Source organism: Abrus precatorius, unplaced genomic scaffold, assembly GCF_003935025.1.
Source record: "Abrus precatorius isolate BTA unplaced genomic scaffold, Abrus_2018 Scaffold10, whole genome shotgun sequence".
NCBI lineage: Eukaryota > Viridiplantae > Streptophyta > Magnoliopsida > Fabales > Fabaceae > Abrus > Abrus precatorius.
In genome coordinates, this window is record NW_020874292.1 from 33346766 (window position 1) to 33368319 (window position 21554).

At 27.3% G+C, this 21554-nt stretch overlaps 2 protein-coding genes across 2 annotated transcripts; both read right to left on the reverse strand.

The window, feature by feature from the left end:
- Window positions 1-2562: 2562 nt before the first annotated feature.
- Window positions 2563-7729, reverse strand: LOC113852321 (BTB/POZ domain and ankyrin repeat-containing protein NPR1-like). Its single transcript, XM_027482553.1, has 5 exons — window positions 7621-7729; window positions 6982-7585; window positions 4244-4991; window positions 3518-3721; window positions 2563-2840 (listed from the first exon to the last, which is right to left on the reverse strand). The coding sequence occupies exons 2-5, from the start codon at window positions 7510-7512 to the stop codon at window positions 2563-2565; spliced, it is 1761 nt and encodes a 586-aa protein (XP_027338354.1). The 5' UTR covers window positions 7513-7585; window positions 7621-7729.
- A 3354-nt stretch (window positions 7730-11083) lies between these two features.
- LOC113852322 lies at window positions 11084-12202 on the reverse strand. The gene is made up of 3 exons (XM_027482554.1): window positions 12096-12202; window positions 11930-11991; window positions 11084-11229 (listed from the first exon to the last, which is right to left on the reverse strand). Exons 1-3 carry the CDS (start codon window positions 12200-12202, stop codon window positions 11084-11086), a joined length of 315 nt encoding a protein of 104 aa, XP_027338355.1.
- Between the last annotated feature and the right edge of the window lie 9352 nt (window positions 12203-21554).

Consider the following 21554-nt stretch of genomic DNA (forward strand, 5'->3'; position numbering starts at 1 on the left):
TAAAAGAAGAAGAGATAAGATAATGAACAATAGAGTAGAAATAATATAATATCTTTATTATTTTCATCTTTTGAAAAGATATGTTTAATTTGATCATTTTTTATATTAAATCTCTAAATATTTAATATTAATGTTTCACTTTAAAAATAATATGAAGATGAAGAGAAAAAAAGGAGAGATCTGATTTAACTTTTAGAAAATATGTTAAATTTTTTTTATTTAAGTAGTAAAAAATTATCACTAACAGTGTTAAATTAAACTTAAAAATTAATTCTTTACAATTAACTGATTTATCACAATTATGTTAGCATTATGCAATTTTATCTATGACAAATATTATTTACCTTTGACAAATATTAAAAAGAGTATTTTATGTTAGTTTACCGTGTTTTAAAAAGTTTACAAGTGTTTATTTATTTGTTTTAATTAGTTTTATGTTCGTGGTTAGTTTTTAAGTATTTTAAGCTTTACAGTGAATTCTAGCTAAAAGTGACTTTTAATTTTAATTTTTTTTAAGAGTTTATTAACCTCAGTCTGAATTTAAGTATTTACAAATAAAATTTTTTATAAAAAAATAATATAATTATTGTATTAAAGTTATAAAAATATAATAAATATTTTTTTAATAAAATGTTACTATTATTAATTATTTATTTTTAACTTTAAAAATTAAAGTTAACAAAATTATATTTTTAATTCTTTGTTTGTAAGGAATTAATGAAGTTTGACTTTTAATTCACCTGAAAGGAGAGCTAAAAGAATGCTAATCCTATCATTTATCATTATTATTTTGTTTCAATTAAAAGTTATTCTGTTCTTTAATTCATATTTCATACTTCACTCTTTGTTTTTTTTTTATTTGTTGATTTGAAAATAGAAAAATACAAACATTAATTTGTTATAAAAAATATATACACTTTAAAATTCATTTAATTTAATATCTCGTTATCAATTTAATCTCTTAGTCGATCTAAATAACAGAAATATAGAAAATCGGTATTTGAACTCAGTCCTTGTACGAATAATATGTTTTTATTTTATGAAATAATTGGTGTAATTGTCATGATTTTAATCCCAACCACATACTAACTAATGTATTAAGAGCATTATTTAATAAAAAAATCTTAAATAAACACTTAGAACTGCATTAAAAATTATAAGAAAGATTTATTAATAAAATTTTAAGATAAAATTTTTCCAGTTTTAATTAGTTCAATTTATTTACTTTGATTAAAATGTTGATGGTGAAGCCTAAGGCACCTGTCTCAGTTGTGTAGCGGTGGAGGATTGGCTGAATTATTTGAAAGGAACAACATGGACGATCCCTGTTTGTGGCACTCTAAAAATAGAAATTACACGTATTCCGAGGCACTTTATGTGAAGAGGAGTTTCTTTATATATATAATGGAAAAGACATTGAGAAATTATCCAATCATGTCATTGAAATGTGTTTATTCAATTTCTGTTAGCAATGTCTATTTGGAAAATCATTGTTCGATGTTTCACACATGAAACAATTTTCCCACCTTTTTCTTGTTTGCAAATGAAACACTGTGTTAGACCAGACAGCAACATCATCATGATACCACAACAATCCAAACAGGAAAAAGTAAAATTTAAGAGATCAATTATCTACCTAACGACAAAGATGAAGTGGGCCACTCTGTGTTTTCAATTTGTTTAAGCTTAATATAAAATAGTTAACAGAAGCCCAGCATTGTAATAATATTTTATATCTGATAAGATTATCAAAAAAAGAGGATTTTCATCTCTAAAACAGTTTTTTTCATTTAAAAAATAATAAATATTATAATGAATAGTTAAGATTAATTTTCTTAAATTTTTTTAAGTATTTAATATAGTTATATTCTTTTACACTTTACAGTGAAACAATTTTATGCTAATTAATTCATCTAAATTACATTCAATAATTTAAAATTAATAAATTAATTTTACTTAACTTAACTTTAGAACATGTGAACTCATTCTAGTGCTTTTAATTTGCTTTCTTGCCTAAGATACTACATCCAGAGAATGGTGGATGATGATATATTAAGATGACATGCAGTTCAATTATCACTACAAAGTTGACATATTGCATGCTGTGCTCTAAGACTTGTGCGTGTATTTTAACTTTCTCTGAGATGAGCAATATGGACTTTCAAGTGTGTGTGGTGGGGTTTTATTGCCGTGTGTTGAGATAATAAGACACCTTTACAAGCCTTTTTTGATAAGGTTGTGACATTCAAAAGGCAAACAAAAGCTTAAAAAAGTCTTAATCTGAGAATCTTATTATGACTACGACCAAGATCTTCTGGTCATATTCACAACCTAAATTATCCGTTCATAAGAGAGTAGATAAGATTATTAATAGAGCCAACAATAATTATTTTAACAAATTATGTGAAGACACTTATTTGTTTTTTTTTAACAAGTGAAAGAAGTGAAGACAATGTTGCTATCAGATAAATGAAATGAAATACCAAAAATATATACAACAATGCAAGAAGGAAAAAGAAAATGGTTAAACAAAAATTACAATTATGAATACATTATTTTCATCTAATTCTTCATGGCTAGCTTGCCATGCCCATTGGGTCTAACCACTCCTATTGAAGAGGAAGAGGATGATGATGACATGGCAGACCTATCAAACTCCTCTTTGTCCTCATTGAAGACCTTATTGAGAACCTCTTGGAGCTCCTCATACCTTCTTCGCTTCCATAGTCGATCTTCAGGACTGTCATCACCCATACATGTAAGCTGAGATAGGTCATCAGCATCCATTATCTTATTCAACACTTCTGAGCAACGTGGGAAGAAGCGTTTTCCCAACTCCACTGCTCAACAAAAACCAGACATCACATCCCACAACCATGCTTCCTAACTGATTATGCTTCTCTCAAACATTGTTTTGAATACAATAAATGATAACCACTTAGTTAAGGAAATACATTTGAAAAGTTTTTATTAAAAAACTGTTATTAATACACCGCTACAACATTAAAAAACTGTTATTAATTCACTCGAACGTAAATCTGTTACATCGCTACAACAAGTTATAACTTTTATATGTTAGAAACGTGATTTTAGTAAATTTTCAAATACGCTTCATTTCAAATGCAATCTCAACATTATTCTCAATAAGAATTTTTTATTATTATTTTTTAACTATTACCCTAAACACACTCAATAACAAAACCCTTTAAATGTAATAAAAAAAGTGCTACCAAAGAACACGTTTCAACATTTAATGTGTCTGTGCATCAATTATATATTGCTCAAAGGATCATGTCCTCAGAGGATGTGATTATCAAATATAAGTGATAGCTAATCATGCAGTCATACTGACCCGTCAGTTATATCTCCAGTAAGGACAAGAAAAAGTAAGTGGAAACATTGTAAGAAAGTGAAACATATACTAAACTCCCTTTTATTATTGATATAAGAATTACTTTAAGCCTTAAAGCTCTAGGAAAGTAATCAATAAGGGAATTTGATAAGAAACATCAATTACCAGTTCTCGACAGTGCTCTTAACCTAACTAAATGCTCCTCCTTCATTCTGAAAGGTGCATCATTTAAGTCCACAGTTGTCCTCTGGTGATCAAGCATATATGGACAGTAAATGTCTGTTGATGGAAATTCAGATGTGCCATCAACTTGAGCAATATCCATAATAACCTTTGCCTCCATAGGAAACAGAACTTTCGCCAATCCAACTGAAAAAAAAAATGAATCATCATCAGTTTTAGTTCATTCTAACTTTTTCATCATGCATGAATGAGCTTTTTTATAAACTTGACTATGAAACTTGCTGAAACAAATAATAAAAAAGACTTAAAAAAGGTCATAAGTTACTTTTATAATCTCATTTAATTACATCCAAATACTCTAAGATAATTTTCTACTAATCGCACCCGAAAAAGAAAAGGTCTACTAAATTTTTTATCACAGAAATATGACCAGGTATGCTCCAAACCCACCCACGGAACTCCATAATTATTTTTCTTGGACAATAGTAGCTATGTGGTTTGAACCTATGACTATGAATTCGTCAAAATGATTTCTTGAACTTCGATAACAGCTCAACTGGAAAAGGATTAGTAAAATTAAGCAGTGCTACCTGAAATTCTCTTCAGTTATACCTAAGACACTAGTAATCTTAAACTTGGGAGTAACGTATGTCAAGCACACATGCTAAATGCTGACACAATAATTTCACTAAAAATGCAAAAAAATACCTCTGTTTTCTAGGTACAACAATTTCATGCGTAAATCATCCCCTGCCATAGCAAGAGAAAGAGAAGCCTCCCCATGTAAAGGTTCCCTTCTCTCAGCTTGTTCCAATATCTCTATACACAATCTGTCATTACATGACACCTTGCCTTCCTCAGTAGCCTTATAATAATCCACAGCTTTGGTTAAACGCTTTGAAATCTGAAGGGCTTTTCTACCGTCCAAAGTGAGATCAGAAGGTTGAGCCCCTTTTGTTAAAAGAGACACTATAATCTTAGGCTCTTTCCTCATCGCAGCAACATGCAACACACTATAACCCCTTTGGTTTTTTTGATTCACATCAGCAAGACCAAGATCAAGAAGCTCAGCAGTGGTTTTTACATCACAGTATGCGACAGCATAGTGAAGTGCATGAGCATCATCTAGAGTAGTGTGTCCCTCTTTCAAAAGCAACCTCACTAGTTCCACATCGTCTGAATCCAGTGCTCTGTGTATTCTGTTTACGTGTTTGTCTGGAATGTTGAAAATTTCGGGCATTTCCATGCCAAGTTGTTTGCGTTTTTGCATGATTTGTTTCACCACATGTTGTGGCAGTGCTTTTTCTAGAGTGGTGATGTCAAAATTGGATTTAACAATTATCTCAGTGCACCTTGCTTGCAGTGTATCGCATGCTTTGCCACATATGTTTGCGATGGAAAGAACCACCAAAATGTCATCTATTGCCACCTTGTCAAGAATGTCTAGTAGATGTCCCTGCATGTAAACAAAACTATGCTTGAAGGGTTTAGGAAATGAGTGTGTATAATAATGCTGCCAAAATCAAGCAAAATATGATGTATAGAATTATATATTTCATATTTCAGCATCTAATATAAGATGGCAAATGTACATATTTCAAAATATGCTATGCTTTGGATATAGATTTCAGCACCTCACTTCTGGCAGGGAGGGATAATATAATAACTGTGTTTTTCAACATGAAAAGTGGTAAAAAAAAAAAATTGCATTTTTAGTTTTAATTTTTAAAATATATTTTGGAAACAGGTGTACGCGAGAAATACAAAAAAAATAAGGATAAAAAATTATATTTTAAAAGCACATACTATATTAATTAATTTTTAAATATTCATATAAAGGTACCATAGGTTGACGTAGTATTCTATCTTAAAATATATTCAATACTAATAGGATTTTGTTTTTGGGTTTTTGACATAAATAAATAAATTGAAGGTTAATATTACTTAAATGCCATTTTATGAATTTGTTTATATATATGTCGTTATTATATTTTAACAAAAATTGATTTTAACCAATTTTCTTGTAATTTTTGCATAAGCTTTAATAAAAGTTTATTTGAATTGACTTTCTAGCATTTTAAAATTTGTGCCTACAAATAAGTCTATTTACATCAACTTTCCTTCACACTTTAATTTACGATAATTGTAATCGATTTTTGTTTATATTTTTCATGCTTTTACAAAGAAGTTGACTTTAATCGACTTTCATATAAGTGGTTTCTTGAACTTAAGTTGATTTTAATAAATTTCTCTTTAAAACAGAAATTGATTTTAATATAGATTTTTGTCTTACACAAAAGTTGACTTTAACATATTTATGTTGATTAAAATTGTAACAATTTTTCTCTTTCAACATAAATGAATATATATAACTCTTAACTTTACATGATTATTTTTGAAAAAATTTCAAACTGAGTGTGAAATTTGTAGTGAGATGACAAAGACTTACATTCATGTTTTCTTTTGTTTATGAGGTTTACACTATGGAGTCTGTATTCAATGTGTATAAAGCACAATTCTCTTCAATTTCAAATGAAAACATGTAGCCGCAATACATTAAACCAACTATACAGTCAAATTCTACACTTAAGCGAACTCTTGAGCTCATTTAGTTACCACGAGCATGCACAATAAAATGGACAAGATTGTCTAAAACAAGAAAAATGGTGTGAATTGTATAGAGGTACTAGTCACACCAAACAAACATATCCGCATACTCCATCCTCTAGTTAACATAATTAATTCAGTGTGTTATGTACTAAGAACAATATTGTTAAGTTTAATTTGTTCTAGTGTATCTAACATTTATCATCTATCTCTATTAAATTTTGATGTTTATCAGCATTTTGTGCACCATCTTTCAATACATTTAATCATGCAATGCTAAAATATATCAAATTAAAATTTTAAAGTACATAAATTTAAAATTCTTACAACACCATGCACCATATAATTAAAAGATAGAATTCATATATATTTGTTATATGTAAGACTTTTAATTATATGTTACATGGTGGTGTAAGAATTTTAATTTTATCTACTTTAAAATTTAAATTTTATATCCTTCAAAATATTATTTTTATATTGATATTATCTAATAATTTATAAAATTATCATACAAAAATATTAATAAATTTAATTAAAATTATATTTTTTTTATTTAATTTGGATAAAAGATCAAAAAATGCATAAGTTGTATTTATCATAATACAAACTTAAAAAAATGTACGAGTTATTTTTTTTTTAACTAAAGTTGATTATAATTAATTTCTTTATTACATTGTGAACTAATATTTAAATTAACTTGTGTATTACAATTAAAACATTTAATTATAAAATAAATTAAAAAACATGAAAATAATAAAAAATAATTTTGATAAATGATTAATAAACTCATGTAAATAAAGAAATAATAGAAACGGAAATGAAGGAAATTGCATAGATACCTGATAAAGAGATACCAACTCATATATATGAAAAGTAGAGGAAGCATAAAGCAACTGAACGAAGAAATCGACAGCAGGTCTACACCCAAAATGGGAACACTGATCATCAACACAAACACAAACACCACTTTCACCTTCGCCTAAAGCCTTCACTCTGCCGCTGTACAAATAAGATAGAACACTCCCAAGCGCTTCAAACCCAACATCGTAGTCCTTCGCCACCTCCTTCAACCGGAGCATGCCGCCACCCGCAAACGCGTTCTTGAAGAACACGCTCCTCGCTGCCAGAATGCACCGGTGCACGCCGAATTCGCGCCCATCGCCGGCCACGATCTTGGCGTCAGAGAAAAAATCAAAGCCCCCTTTGTTGGCCTCGAATATTGAGGCCAGATTCTCCGAGAGGCGCCTCAGCGCGGTGACGTCTGACGCGCTTGAAGTTGAATGGGCTTCGCCACTGTTGGTGGCGGCTGTGCAGCACACACCGCTGTTTGTGGCGTTGTTTGAGTCCGAGAATCCGCTTCTGAAGTACATGAGATTAGGTGAAAGAGACAAACGAGAGAAATTTTGCAATTTTAGGACGGTGCAGGTTCAAAAGCAAAGAAGATATGTGTGTGTGTGTAGAGAGAGAGAGAGAGAGAGAGAGGATGAAGAAGAAGAAGGAAGAGAGGTTGTTATTATGGGGTCAAATGAGAGAGGGGGCAATTGCATTGGTTCATTGTGTATAGTTAGAGTGAGATTGGCATTTGTGCTTCATCCTTCAGCCTAAAAACAGTTTCAAACTTGAATGCGTAAGAAAGAGAATAATTTATTATATACTTATTTATTTTATTTATCTCTTGTTTTTTAGTTTTTTTTTTCTCTTTGTAAATGGATAAAATAAAATTGAGAAAAATCTGAAAAATATCGCTAAGAGAGACATTTTAATTAATTGAATTTCTGAAAATGAATAGAATTAATTACGTTATTGATATAGCCGATTTTATTCGGTGGATAAGGTTTCATTGTTTTTTACTTGTGTCAGATACAGAGTTGAATTATAATAATCGATATACTTAAACTCAATTATGAAAGTTGACTTAAATAATAGAAGAAACAGAGAAAATAGGAGGAACAGTGAAAAAATAAAAGTATTATAATAAAAACAACTACAACAGCAAGTTGTTTGTCCGTACAGCAATGGATTTGGAATGGGGTTGTGTTGGATGTGTGTCGTATGTTATCAGCTGCACTGTCCCTTTCACATCACACGCCTACTATTATTCTTCGCTGTCTCCCATGATTTTTAACGGACAGGATTTTTCCGGAAGGGACCACCGGAAACCACGTGCGCTATCATTAAGTTGCTGTGCCCAGTGCATCAGGATATGTTTTCCAGCATTCTAATTTTTATTTTATAAATTCTCTTAATTATTAAATAAAATGTATCCAATATAATTTCTATTTTTTTCATCTCAAGATAAGATATATATTCCCTTATCAATAGGATCAAAAATCCAAAACACACTGGTTTGAGTAGTGACTTTCTTACAGAGTAACTTTATGAGCGTAAGAATTCGGAATGAAGAGAGATAAAAAGGAATACAATGTATGACAAAAAAATTGTAAAAATATCATAATTATTTCTAATATTGAAACCAATGACTTTATCACGTTGGACACACACATTTAATTGATTTGAAGCACTAAAATAATTTTTAAATTTTTTTGAATCATTACAATATTAGTCCTCCCAATTTTTTGTCACTCAATTGATTTTCTGTAACCATTTTATTCATTCATTAAGATTAATTTAATGAAATTATACATCTTTATCCTTATATATATATATATATATATATATATATATATAATTTATTACTAAATTAAACTCTTGTTTTGATCATTCTAATCTTATTTATGGATCGGTATGGCAAGATATTAAATATGTGAAAGATTAATCTAATAGCAAATTAAATCTTTGAATTATAATAAATCTTTAAAAAAAACAATGTAATAACAATTTAAATAGTTTAAGAAACCAATTTGATAATTAAAATGTTTTTAAAACCTACTTATTGTCACTGTTATATTTGGAATATTAATATAACAATTTTCTCATTTAATTTGATATGAAAAGTTAGAAGACATGTGGTTATATAAAGAGAATGTGTACAAATGTTAGCCCCTGCTGAAAATCAAAACCTTAAATTCATCATAGAAGAGAGTGGACAATACAATGTATTTGAAATGGTCCCTTACCAAGGACTAATTTTAAATACATTGTCTTTCTTTTATCATTTTTGTTTTAGCATTTTAGCTAGCAACAATGTTTAACTTGTTTTCTTTTCGTACCCTCTTAATTTGTCCCTTTTGTTTTCCACCAAATTCTCACTATCTAGCAATAACATCGCCAATCTTATGAAATTTAGACCGATCAAGCAATAAACAAAAAGTTGTAAGAATTCATAAAAAAAATGATTTTGACAGAATAGAACTAACCCTAAAAAATGAACAAGAAACAATGAAAACAGAACAACGAGCAATAACAACACGATAGACAATCTACTTGTCAACGACAGTGGGAACAAGCTCACTCCAACAAAGAAGGAGCAACAACCTTGTATGGAGGCACAAAAGCACAAACATAAGACGAAGGTGCAGCAACAAGCACAACATGCAGTCATGCAGACACCAATGTACCAAACAAATATAATTTTTACCATATTTAAAGTGAATTTAAAGAGTAATATATATTAACAAATTGTAGATATGGACTAGTAACATCGCTAACAGTGATGGGTGATGCATTATATTAATTGAATTCAGTAGTAGCTGAATTATTCCTCTTGGCGGTGGTCCAGACTGAGTTATGTGTGCATTAAATTGGGGGTTGGGATAAAGATGCCCCTCAAAAGTCCTTAACATGACTTCATTCCACCACCCATTCCTTTGCCTTTTTGTATGCATACTTTAGTTGCCTTCACTTGTAAGGCATTTTACACATCGTTCAAGACTCTTTTTTTCGGATTCTAGTTGACGCAATGCAAGGAATTTGTTTAATTTTCAAGAGATATTTTTAATTATAAATATAACATATTATTTTGTTTTTTTTTTAAGGATTTCTATATTTTGTATACTTTTTTAATAACTGGTTAGTAGTTTATGCAACATTTTATTTAAAATATATATAATATAAATTATTTAAAATGATGTGAGCAATAACAATACAACATGTGTGTAGTATTCATCTCGTTGCCAATAAAGCGGTTTTTAATAATTTATTACCTTACTAAAATTGTTTCACTAAAAGTGTCACATGGTAATATATTACTAAAACTTTTTAAATTTATTTGACTTTTTTAATTAACTTTTCATTTACTTTATTTATTTTACTTTTCATATTTCCAATCTTTTACTTTTTATCTTATTGTTAATCAGGTATACTGAACATCAACAAAAATAGATCATGTCTTTTACTTTTAATGCAATGCCTGTAGCAGTTACATGGCCATTGACCAGATTGTCTTCAACCACAAAGAGTAAGTTTTCATTCGATAAAATTCTGAGTGGTTTAAGCAAGCAATGGAGAGTGAAATGAAAAGGAAAATATCTTTCATGAAGCAACAAAGAGCACACGTTATTTGTATAATTCTATTCTTTCTCAATGAATCAAAATCACGCTGCTAGAGAGATTTTCATGTGGTATAACAATACAGAGAAAGGAAAAAAAAAACCCTTCTAAATTGAAGCAAATGCATTATTACTCTAGGAAGAAAAATGATGCCTCTCAATCATTAATAAAAAAATTAACGGTACTAATCTTAACAAATGATAAATTTATTATGTATGTGCATATGTAATATCAGCAATAAATTTTTATCATCAATACTAGGAGTGTTTTACTTTTCTTTGAAAAAGAAGAACCCACTTTAGGGAAGTAAAATTCCAAAATACGTAAGCATATGTATACTGTTTATCTCATAAACATAATTCTCCCCAATCAAATTGGATTCACCATCCTTCTATGTATTGTAAGCTTTCCTTCTTAGGATGTATAGCTTGGAAAACAGCTTCGAATTCTTCTTTTACTCTTTCATAAACACTCGGACCCTTAACTTCATAGTTAGGGATTGTTAGGGGCATCCTCATTAATATTATCATTCCTTCCATGAGTTTCTTTATAATGGTGTTTTGATTTGTCATGATGTATGATGGCTTTAATCTCTCCCTTAGCTCTCTCAAATATCCTTGCTGCCTTTGCTTTTGTTTCTGCCAATAGAAAATGCCTCATACCAAGTCAAAAAATAGTTCATCCTGAATTAGCATATAGATCAAACCAACACCCATTATTGAAGAACGGCTTAAATTACTTATAAGGCATGACAGTCATTTTCTGCATTCATATGACATATAATGGAGAAGTTCATATAATTCTTTGGAAATACCACAAGCAAGGCATCCAAATTATCAAAAGAGCAATATTAGCATCAGGCCTAACGTGCTTCTACAATAATATGTATGTTAGGGTCCCATTGTGCAACAGGAATTGAGAGAATAAATAATTTTCAGGCTCTCACATAATGTGCCTTGGAAATCGAACCCAATTCTTCCAAATTTATGCTGGGACAAGACTGTCCAATTACTTTTTGTTTAAGTGAGAATAAAATTAGACAGTCTCATTTTTGGGTAGTCTCATTTCTGCGTAAATTTGCATACAAATAGGCACTTAGTCATTCACAAGGGAAACCACCAACCAAAAGATCCTCAAACCATTATCAAAACATAGAAATGAATTTTACATAATAAAACCAGTAAGGCCAGGACCAAATACGTAAAGTTTATGAGGCCATTCTATTAGTGGTCACCTTTCTAATGTCAATTAAGCATTATTCTAAAGAATCTATCTATCAACACATTATGTACACAATGTCAAACTGACCAAGAAAAAAGTAAACGCATCCACGCATACCTGATAAAGAGCTTGGGGTTTCTTCTTTGTGTTTTGATGAATCGGCCATTTGATTTTCATCACTATATCACAAAAACAATTACAAATCAGTGTCTGTTCAACAGCAATGTCTACTTTCAGCAGTCCAATTTTATTTTGACTTTTTCAAAGAGGGTATGATTTGAACCTTATATCACAAGTTGGATCATTTTTCCTGTGATGGAACATATGAGCAAGGGCGTGAAACTCCTCCTTTGCTCTCTCAAACACATTAGGAGCCTTAACATCATCCATTGTGTTGTTCTCGTCGATGCCACTATGAGTTTCCCTGCTATGATTGCACCAACACTTCTGAGGATGCAATATAGCCCCAGATTCTTCCTTTGCTCTTTCAGGCAAATTTGGGGCTCTTACAGTAAATTTGGGGACTCAAAATAATCTAATCATACAGTAAATCTGTACAACATTTTTTTACTTATTTACTCTTTTTCTCTATTTTCTCCGCCACATAACTTATTTTATCATTTAATTCTATCTCTTCTCTTCCTATCTGTTTCTTTTGTGTAAAATTTTGATGTATAAATAACATTAATCTTAGAAAGCCTCCAATGAAAATCAGTTCCTTTTATTTTAATGCATACTTAAGTTCTACGACATGAATAACATATATTCCGAACTTCTTACTAATAAATTTTAATACCAGATCCAAAAGTAAAAATTACAAAAACAGATAATTAGAAGTCCAATAATGCAAAATTCAATCTCTATAGATCAGACAATAAGATCAATCTGTAAGAAGACACAATAAGGATCATATTGAAAAAATAAACAAAATAATACATGAAAGCAATACCCATTAGATTGAAATGAATGGTAGGAAAGATAATTTGACGAGAGTAATAGAAAAGTGATTGAGCATGATAGATCATATTGGTACCTGACACGGAGTTTGATGTTTTGCGGTTGGAATTAAATTGTGTCATGATGAGTCTAAGGAGGAACAAGATCCAAAGTGAAACGAGTTTCTATTCAGTTGGTGTGCCCAGAAACGACGTGACATTCACAAGTAACGACGGCCAAATGTTAGTAATATTGAATGGACCTGAATTGAGAATAGATATGAACCATTGCTATTAATCATGGGTCTCATTTTCTTACCTGACCCACAGATATAATAAATTCAGGCCATTAAACTCATCCTCTCTATCTTCATATTCTTATTGTTTCACACGTAGCCCAGTCCAGTTTACACTTACATTAGGCAATTCCTTTCCTGGTATTGTAGGACTGGTTTTTTACTGGATATATTTTTTTTTCATTCTTAAGGTTAGAATCTAAAACCTTGTGTTGAGAAGAATTATGACTTCCTCTCAACCCATAAAAAGGATTCGTTTGCTTCTTCATTCTCTTACTGATTAATGTGATTTGTTTTCTTTTTAAAAGAAATTTTAAATGAGATTATATTAATTTTTTATATTGTTTTTTGTCTATTAAATCTTGGCTGTTTAATCAATTGTTTAAGGTTTGAATATGATATTTCTATGCTTTATATTTTTGTGAATTCTTTATTTTAATTTTTCTTGTTAACATGACTTCATAAAAAATTGATAAATGATGATTTTTTTTAATTAGTCATGTTATTATTTAATGGTTATTAAAGACCAAAATTAATAAAGTTTTTAACTTAAGAAATTAAACAAATTGAAAGGACTAAACCAAAAATCTATTTAAATTATATTTTAATATTAAATTTTCATCGTTAATGTTAACATTTTAATGACATTCATGTTTTGATAGTTTGCTGAACAAACACACAATGAAGCTATATTCATGTAAACTAATAAAATGTGAATAATGAGTTTAGGTTTAGTTTTTTTTTTTTTTTTTTAATATAGGGGTCAATGTCATTCATGACTTATTTTACTTTCTTACTTTACACGTTTTCTATTTTAGAACAGTCAAATTTTAAATGATGCAATATGAATTTTAGATATATGAAGTGATTTTAAAAGTTTATATTAAAGAAATTTAGAAAAATTAATAAAATTAAAAAAATAAGATAGGAGGTTAGGGTTTTAAAGAGGAGAGATTCTGTCTCCTTTTTCCATTCTAGATTTAATTTGATGTTTTACTTTGTGATTTTTTAAAAAATAAAATTTAATTGATTAACTCAATAAATATTTTCAGTAAAATATGACAATTTGTAAATTTTTGGTCGATTGGGGACTCAATTTGTTTGATTTTAAAATCTAAGTGAATTAATTAATTTGAAAAAAATAAAAACTAAAAATATATGTATTTAAATTAGATTGATGATAAAAATATAATTAAGTCCAAGTTATATTAAAAAATATAATATTAAATACTATAAACACGTTTTAATTTAATAGTTTAAGGATTGCCTACAAAATAGTTGAAAAATTGGAAAAAAAAAATTGGCTGATTCTAACAGATAAGTTGTTATTAATATTTAATAGAGTTGGTATCCCTCTCTTTTATCGATTCTTGATGGGCTATACCAAATCAATTGTCTAGGAAAGTTGTGAGTGAAATAAATTCCAAATCAACTAACACCAATTATTGCATCATTTTCCATATGTACTGCTGAATGTAATACGTACACTCTGATATAAGTTAAGTAGAGGAAAAATATTCTTATACTAGTGTAAATCTAAAAAAATTTATATTTAATTTAAGTTTTTTATTTAATTTTTATTTAATAAATTATTAAATAAAATATTCAAATTAAATGTAAGAATCTTTATAAATATTAATGTAAAAAAATCGTTCTGTATGTAAATATATAATCAAGTGTATTTCTGATCTACACTATGTTATTTACTGTAATACCTTACATTTATCTATCTTAAATATATTAATTTCATAAAATTTTAAAAAGAATAATTAATTTTTCCTTATAACAATTAATCAAATTTTTCAAAGATAAAACATTTCATAACAGTTAATTTATATACAAATAATTTTAAGAAAATAATTGCATAAAATATATTACAAATTAATATATACATATAATTATCCATAACATATCAATATTTATAGCATTTCCTGTTCATTCTTACATACTGAGGTCCTAAAACTATTCATCTATATCATGTCAACCCTCAATTTTCACTAATTCATCATCCTCTCTAAGATAGGCATCACAAGAATTTGACACTATCTCTATATTAAGGAATCTCTCAAATGTATAACTATTAGGTCTTCTTAACAAATTATGATCATGATAAGTAAATACATTATTTATAATCCGAAAAGACCTTTCTATTTCCTAGTATAGATAAAAACTGAGAGACTAATAAATTTGACCACTAATCGAGAAATCAAAAGGAACTACAAAATTATAGACTACTTCTAATATGTACTCCCCATTACTTCTAAAAAATACTCTAAAATGTAAATGTACAACAAGTCTATATTTCTTAAATACATAATTTAATCTACTACTAACATAAACATTTACTATATCAATCTGCATGGGATGTGTTGTCATTTTGCTACCTACTGAGTGGTGTAATGGTAAGTAACTATTCCACCTTTCAAACATAACGCAATTGCATCATATCACTTATTACCATAATCGTAAATATGCAATAATCATTAGTGTAATTTCAATATATTCTTATTGTTCCATTTCCAAATACACACTTTCAGTGCACTGTGATCACAATCATTTGATGCCTCCAGCAGTTCTCAAGGTCTTACTCAATTATGTAAATAATCGTTGGTTAACTTATGCAATATGAATACAACGCATGTAATTACGAGCCCCTTACGAAAGGTACAGATAAGAGTCTAGTCAGAAAATGAATGTGAAGTCATGTGGTACATTCGCACTCAACAATAATATGTGCACAAACGCGAATGTCATTCACTATCCTACATTTTTTTAAGATTTTCTTATCATCTCTGGACTCTATATCTCAATACATCTCTGTAACTATTTACACCAATCCATTCATAAGATCGGGCTTAATAACACTTCCAACTAATTCTATATTACTCATCACTTACTCATTATCTCAATAATCACATCATTCAATAAATCATCGATGACTCATTCATCATTTTCAGGCATATCTCAGCAATAAGCTCATATCACATCCAATACCTTCATCAAACTTGTTCAACTATAATATTATACTTTTTCATCATATATTTCATATTTACACAGTATAATTAGTTAACCAACCATCAAACATATGCATATTAGCAATCTTTCTTTATTAATACTCATTACTCATCCATACCTTATCAAAATTGTTACATAAACATGCTCTCATGAACTCAACATATAATTTACATCATATAATGATATAATAGAGCTCTTTTTACCTTATAATGAAGATCTAAATGAAGATTGATGATGAAGAACGTCTTAAAATAGTACTTCTACCTAGATAACACAAATTTGTTTCTTAAGAACAAGATTCAAAGAAAACGAACGGTAAATATACGATTAAACTTAGGAAAACTTACTTAGAATCACTTAGAACAAATATATTTAGAAAATAATTGGTGTTTGGAGAGGTGTTATTTGAGAAAGTGTAAAGAAAGTTTAGAGAAAACGAGAGTGAGACGTGAGATAATGTGAAGAAATGAAATTTCATGCACGAAAACTGTTAAATACCCTTAGAATCGCAATATTCTCACTATAACGAGTCTTTCTCACTACAACAAGAGATTACTCGTAATACTTCTCGTACAATGAGTCATTTCTCACTATAGCGAGAAATTGTTGCTACAATGATGCTTTCTCTTATCACGACGAAAGTATCAAACAAAATTACTCTATGTTTTCTACATTTTTTGCTACAATGAGGAATTCTCGCTACAACGAGATATTCTCGCTATAGCGAGAGCGCTCTAAAATATTCCATTTTTACTATCTTATTCTCGCTACAACAAAAACCTTATAGTTCTAACACTTTAAAACTCTTCCTAACATATCATCACATGCATGTTTATCATAATCATGTAATTTTAATTAATATAAAAATAAGAATGTTTATATTTATTACCATGTATAACAAGCCCATGTTCCATGTCTCTAATTTCATTGTTTCTATGTAGCTTGTACATTAACCAGTGCATGTGTTGACTTTATGGATAAATTCATTTTGTTGACCTTTCTTCTTAACTTTTAAGCCTCTTTTCTAGTTAATAAAATTACATATTTTTAAAGTAATAGTTAAAAAAAATCAAAGTACAAATATTTTGTTAAAAAAAGATAATAAATATATAAACATCCTTCATAATTTTTTAATGCAGTTTAACATTAATTTCAATTAAAATTTATCATTTTTAATTCTGTAACATATTAATTTATATTTTTAATTTTAAAATATTATAATAAAATATATTTAGTTAATGAAAAAAATTATCTTTATCTTTTTTCCTTTTCAAAGAATCCCTTAAAAAATAAAAGATATCGTCTATTATCGCTGCAAATTGCCTCCTTAGTAAACATGACCCTTCATCACATTCATAGATTAATAAAAATAAAAATAAATATAACATTATAAAAAATTTAAACATTAAAATAATAAAATGCTATACTAATAGAGTGCATGATCAATTTACACGTTCACATAAACTAAATTGTCTTTACCTGTAATTTAATATGTCATGTTATAATTTTATTACTATTTTTTTAAGATACAAATAATTGATGTCCTTCAACGTTATAAAATAATGTATGAATTTAATAATAATTGAAAATAAGGTTTGAGTAATAAATACTTATAAAAAATAAATTAAAAAAATTATGAGTTAAAATTAATTTATAGTGTTATCATTTTTAAAGAATTGAACAAAAAGAAATTTTAAAAATAAAAAAAAATTAATATTAATTTATACAAAATTATTTTATTTTATTACTTATTTCTTTATTTTTACAAATATTCAGTGAAAAATTTATCTAAATTGAAGCTAAATTAATTAATTAATTATAGTTTTTAAAATTAAAATAAATATTTAAGGACTTATTTGGTTTTCTTCTCAAAAACAATTTTCTCTTTTTAAAAATAAAATATAATACAAAATTAAAGACATCTAAAGTTTACACTTTACTAATTAAAGAGGGAAAGAGAAATGTTGAGACATTAGATGGTCAGCACTTCTAATCCGTGTGAATACCAAACCCACGGCCAGTGTCGTAAAGTAGTATTATAATATATTTTTTAATGATTTTATTGTTTTCAGCTCTTGATTTAAATAATTAATAATAGTATTTTTTAAAACAGAATATTAATTATGTTTTTATATTTTCAATATAATATTTTTTTCTAAATAAAAGTTTCTTTACTTTGTTTAATTTATGTATTAAAATTAAATTTAATATTTTTATTTTAATATTAAATTTTTATTGATTGCTTCCTAAAATTAAGTAAATTTTTATAAAGAAACACATTAAAATTTATAAAATATTCTTAGAAAAATTACATTTATATTATTTTAAAAAAAATCAAATTCTTTAACAGAGCATAGAATAATATTTATCTTAACATTTGTGACAGTGTTTTTTATTTAATTTATTAAATCAAACAGGTTTAACGGATATAAAAACACGTGGGCGTATGTGGCTGCTTTATAACATAATATAAATGATAAAATTAAAATATTTTTATATAATACATTTGGCTAATGATACTGAAATAAAATAAGAATGAATAGATGAAAAACTGAAAAGTCAAACTCTAGAAGAGTTATTAATATATATATATATATATATATATATATAGAGAGAGAGAGAGAGAGAGAGAGAGAGTTGTTAATACTTTTATGTGTTAAAAGTTTTAAATTAATATAATAAATATACTTTTTTAATAATAAAATATAATTTTATTGTGTTTAAGTGAGTCCCCACGTCTTTGTATCTGTACGTGTACAATTTCCACTTGATGGTACATGATGGGCAAATAGGCAAGTACATTTATGGTATTAGATACAAGTTCATGCATTGATAATGATATTTAATGATAGTATTGTAGTTCTAAACTGGTGGTTTGACCTGAAATTAAAAGCGTAAACTTGAAAGAAAAGGAAAAAAAGTAAACTTTATGACCGTGGACTAGTGTGTATGATCTATGATGATGGTCATATTCTAATCCATTTGGTGTTCATTTCCAAACATTTCTACACGTATATGGAGAATGATGGCTGAAGTAAACAATAATAAACCATTCAAAACGTGGGTAGAAAGAAGAGATGCAATTGCAAGGTGCCAATCCAAGAAACAAAACATGCATTGTTGAATTGAATGGTCTTCGTTTCTGACCATCTTCACCCTATTAAACATACATTGTTTTTATTTTATTTTTTTCCACACGTATGAGCTATTGGCATTGATGTAGTTGGTGAGACAAGTTCATCAAAGTTATCTTTTAGGTACAATCAATAAAGTCTATTCCATTTTAAAGATGGTACCATCAAAACAAAACATATGCTCCCGATTTGGGGATCCAACCCCCACTCGATAACACTTGCCTTCCTCTTAGGGGTACATAATATATATATATATATATGTGTTAAATTTTTATTATTGTAAATTATAAACAACATTAAATGATATAATTCTTTTATTGTGTAAAACTTTAAAATACCTATTAACATATTCGCTTATATAAGAGATCTAGAAGTAAGGGAAAAAATAATCAGTGTGAGAAACTTTAATGGAAAGAACAAAAAAATATTTGAAAAGAGTACGTGAAATCTTACGAATATATGTTAACTTAGATGTTTGAAAAGCTTATAAAACACGTCAAATTGTAATTTACGGTGTTAAAATAGATTTATATTTTTAAATACATTATAAATGAGCATCTAGGGATAGAATGGTAAAAGCGAGGTGCGTAGTTGGAAAAGTCATAAAAAGCAACTAAGAGGAAAGGAAGTCACAGAATGTCAGTGTTTGTAGTGAGTCAGCTCACAATTTACCAAACGCGGCCTTGACTTTTTACTTTGCCACATCCTCTACGTCAAAGACTCGTAGCTCCTCCAAATAAAAACCACCAAATAAATAACTTTTTTTTTCCCACTAAGCATTGCATATAAAATAATAATAATAATAATAATAATAATAATAATAATAATAATTCTAACTAATTTTTTTCATCGACTGTATTACTTATTAAAATAATAAATATTTTTAATATTTTTTAAATGTTAATTTATTTTTAACTTTATTTAATGTTTTAGTCACCATAAATTTAAAAACCACACCTTTCCATGATTTTTACACGCTTCTCCTGTTGCTAGTCACCATAGATCTGCATGCTCATGATCTCTCTTTTGATTTTGTAAATTCAAAATCAACACATGGAACTATCAAATCTTAACACAAATGGGGGAGAGAAACTCGAGAAGCAAAGGAAGAATAAAAACATAGAAAGCAAAGAATGTCAAAATGTTCTTAAGAAAAGACAAAGAACAAGAATGAAAAAAAGAGAAAATGATCAGCAGACAATCTTAAAATTAAAAACAAATATAAATTATTTTTAAAAAATTTTAAAATGATATTATTTTATGTTTAGAATAAACTTTAACATGTCACTTAAAGTAAACTTATCATCATATTATCACATTTTAATGTTTTTTAATAATAACAACTAAAACAATTAATGCCTCTTGATTTGAAGGATTAATGTTTAAAATTATAAAAATCAAGTACTAATTTACTGAATGTAACAAATCTCATGAATTAAAGTGATGATTTAGTAAGTATTAAATTATTTTAAATCTTTACTTATTAAATCTTTTCGTTATACTACTTTACAAAATTTTATTGTAACTACATTTTATCATTATATTTTTTAATAATTTTAATTCTTATAATTAAAATTAAAATATTTAAAATAATTAAAAATATTAAAATATAATAAATATTTTTAAATTAATTACTATTATTATTTTTATATTTATGTTTATTTTTTAATTTTTAAAATATTATAACATAATAATTTTATTATTATTTATATTATTAATTTTTATTTTTATAGGTTTAAATTTAAACTATTATTATAAACTTTGTTTTTTAAAAATAAAAAAATATAATAAATATTTTATACACTTATATAAAATATAATATATTAATAAATATTGTTAAAATTTTTTTGAAATGCACTAATTTAATGCAATGTTTTGTCCAATAAATTAGTTTACTTTTAAAAAAAATTCATAAATATATTAAAAATCAGTTTTGTATTAAAAATTTAATTTAAAATTAAATTTAAAACTAATTCAACATAAAACTAAATTTATAACTAGTTTCAACAAAAACTAAATTGAACATAGTTTAAAATTTAATTCATATAATCAATTTGTGTGATGGATAGATGATAAAAAGTATAATATATCTAAATATTTATTACTTTAATAAAATATAAAAATAAAAAAATATTATTAATAAATTAAAATATACGCAAATATTTTCTTGATATGTATTGTTATTCCCTTTAGAGATATAATGGGTTAGAGTACCTCTTATATTTATATTTTATTTTTAATAAATATTGATGTTTAACAATATATATATATATATATATAATATTATATTATTTATTATAAAATTTAAATATTTTTAATATAATAATTTAATAATATAAAAAATTATAATATATTTTTACCA

What these genes read in the sequence shown, in the direction of transcription:
- LOC113852321 (XM_027482553.1), bottom strand. Translation starts at nt 7,512, where the DNA reads ATGTACTTCAGAAGCGGATTCTCGGACTCAAACAACGCCACAAACAGC. An exon ending in AGTTGGTATCTCTTTATCAG is followed by an intron (nt 4,992 to 6,981) that starts GTATCTATGCAA and finishes GTTTACATGCAG; the next exon opens with GGACATCTACTAGACATTCT. An exon ending in GTTGTACCTAGAAAACAGAG is followed by an intron (nt 3,722 to 4,243) that starts GTATTTTTTTGC and finishes TTTTTTTTTCAG; the next exon opens with TTGGATTGGCGAAAGTTCTG.
- LOC113852322 (XM_027482554.1), bottom strand. Translation starts at nt 12,202, where the DNA reads ATGGATGATGTTAAGGCTCCTAATGTGTTTGAGAGAGCAAAGGAGGAG. An exon ending in GATCCAACTTGTGATATAAG is followed by an intron (nt 11,992 to 12,095) that starts GTTCAAATCATA and finishes TTTGTGATATAG; the next exon opens with TGATGAAAATCAAATGGCCG. An exon ending in AACCCCAAGCTCTTTATCAG is followed by an intron (nt 11,230 to 11,929) that starts GTATGCGTGGAT and finishes TTCTATTGGCAG; the next exon opens with AAACAAAAGCAAAGGCAGCA.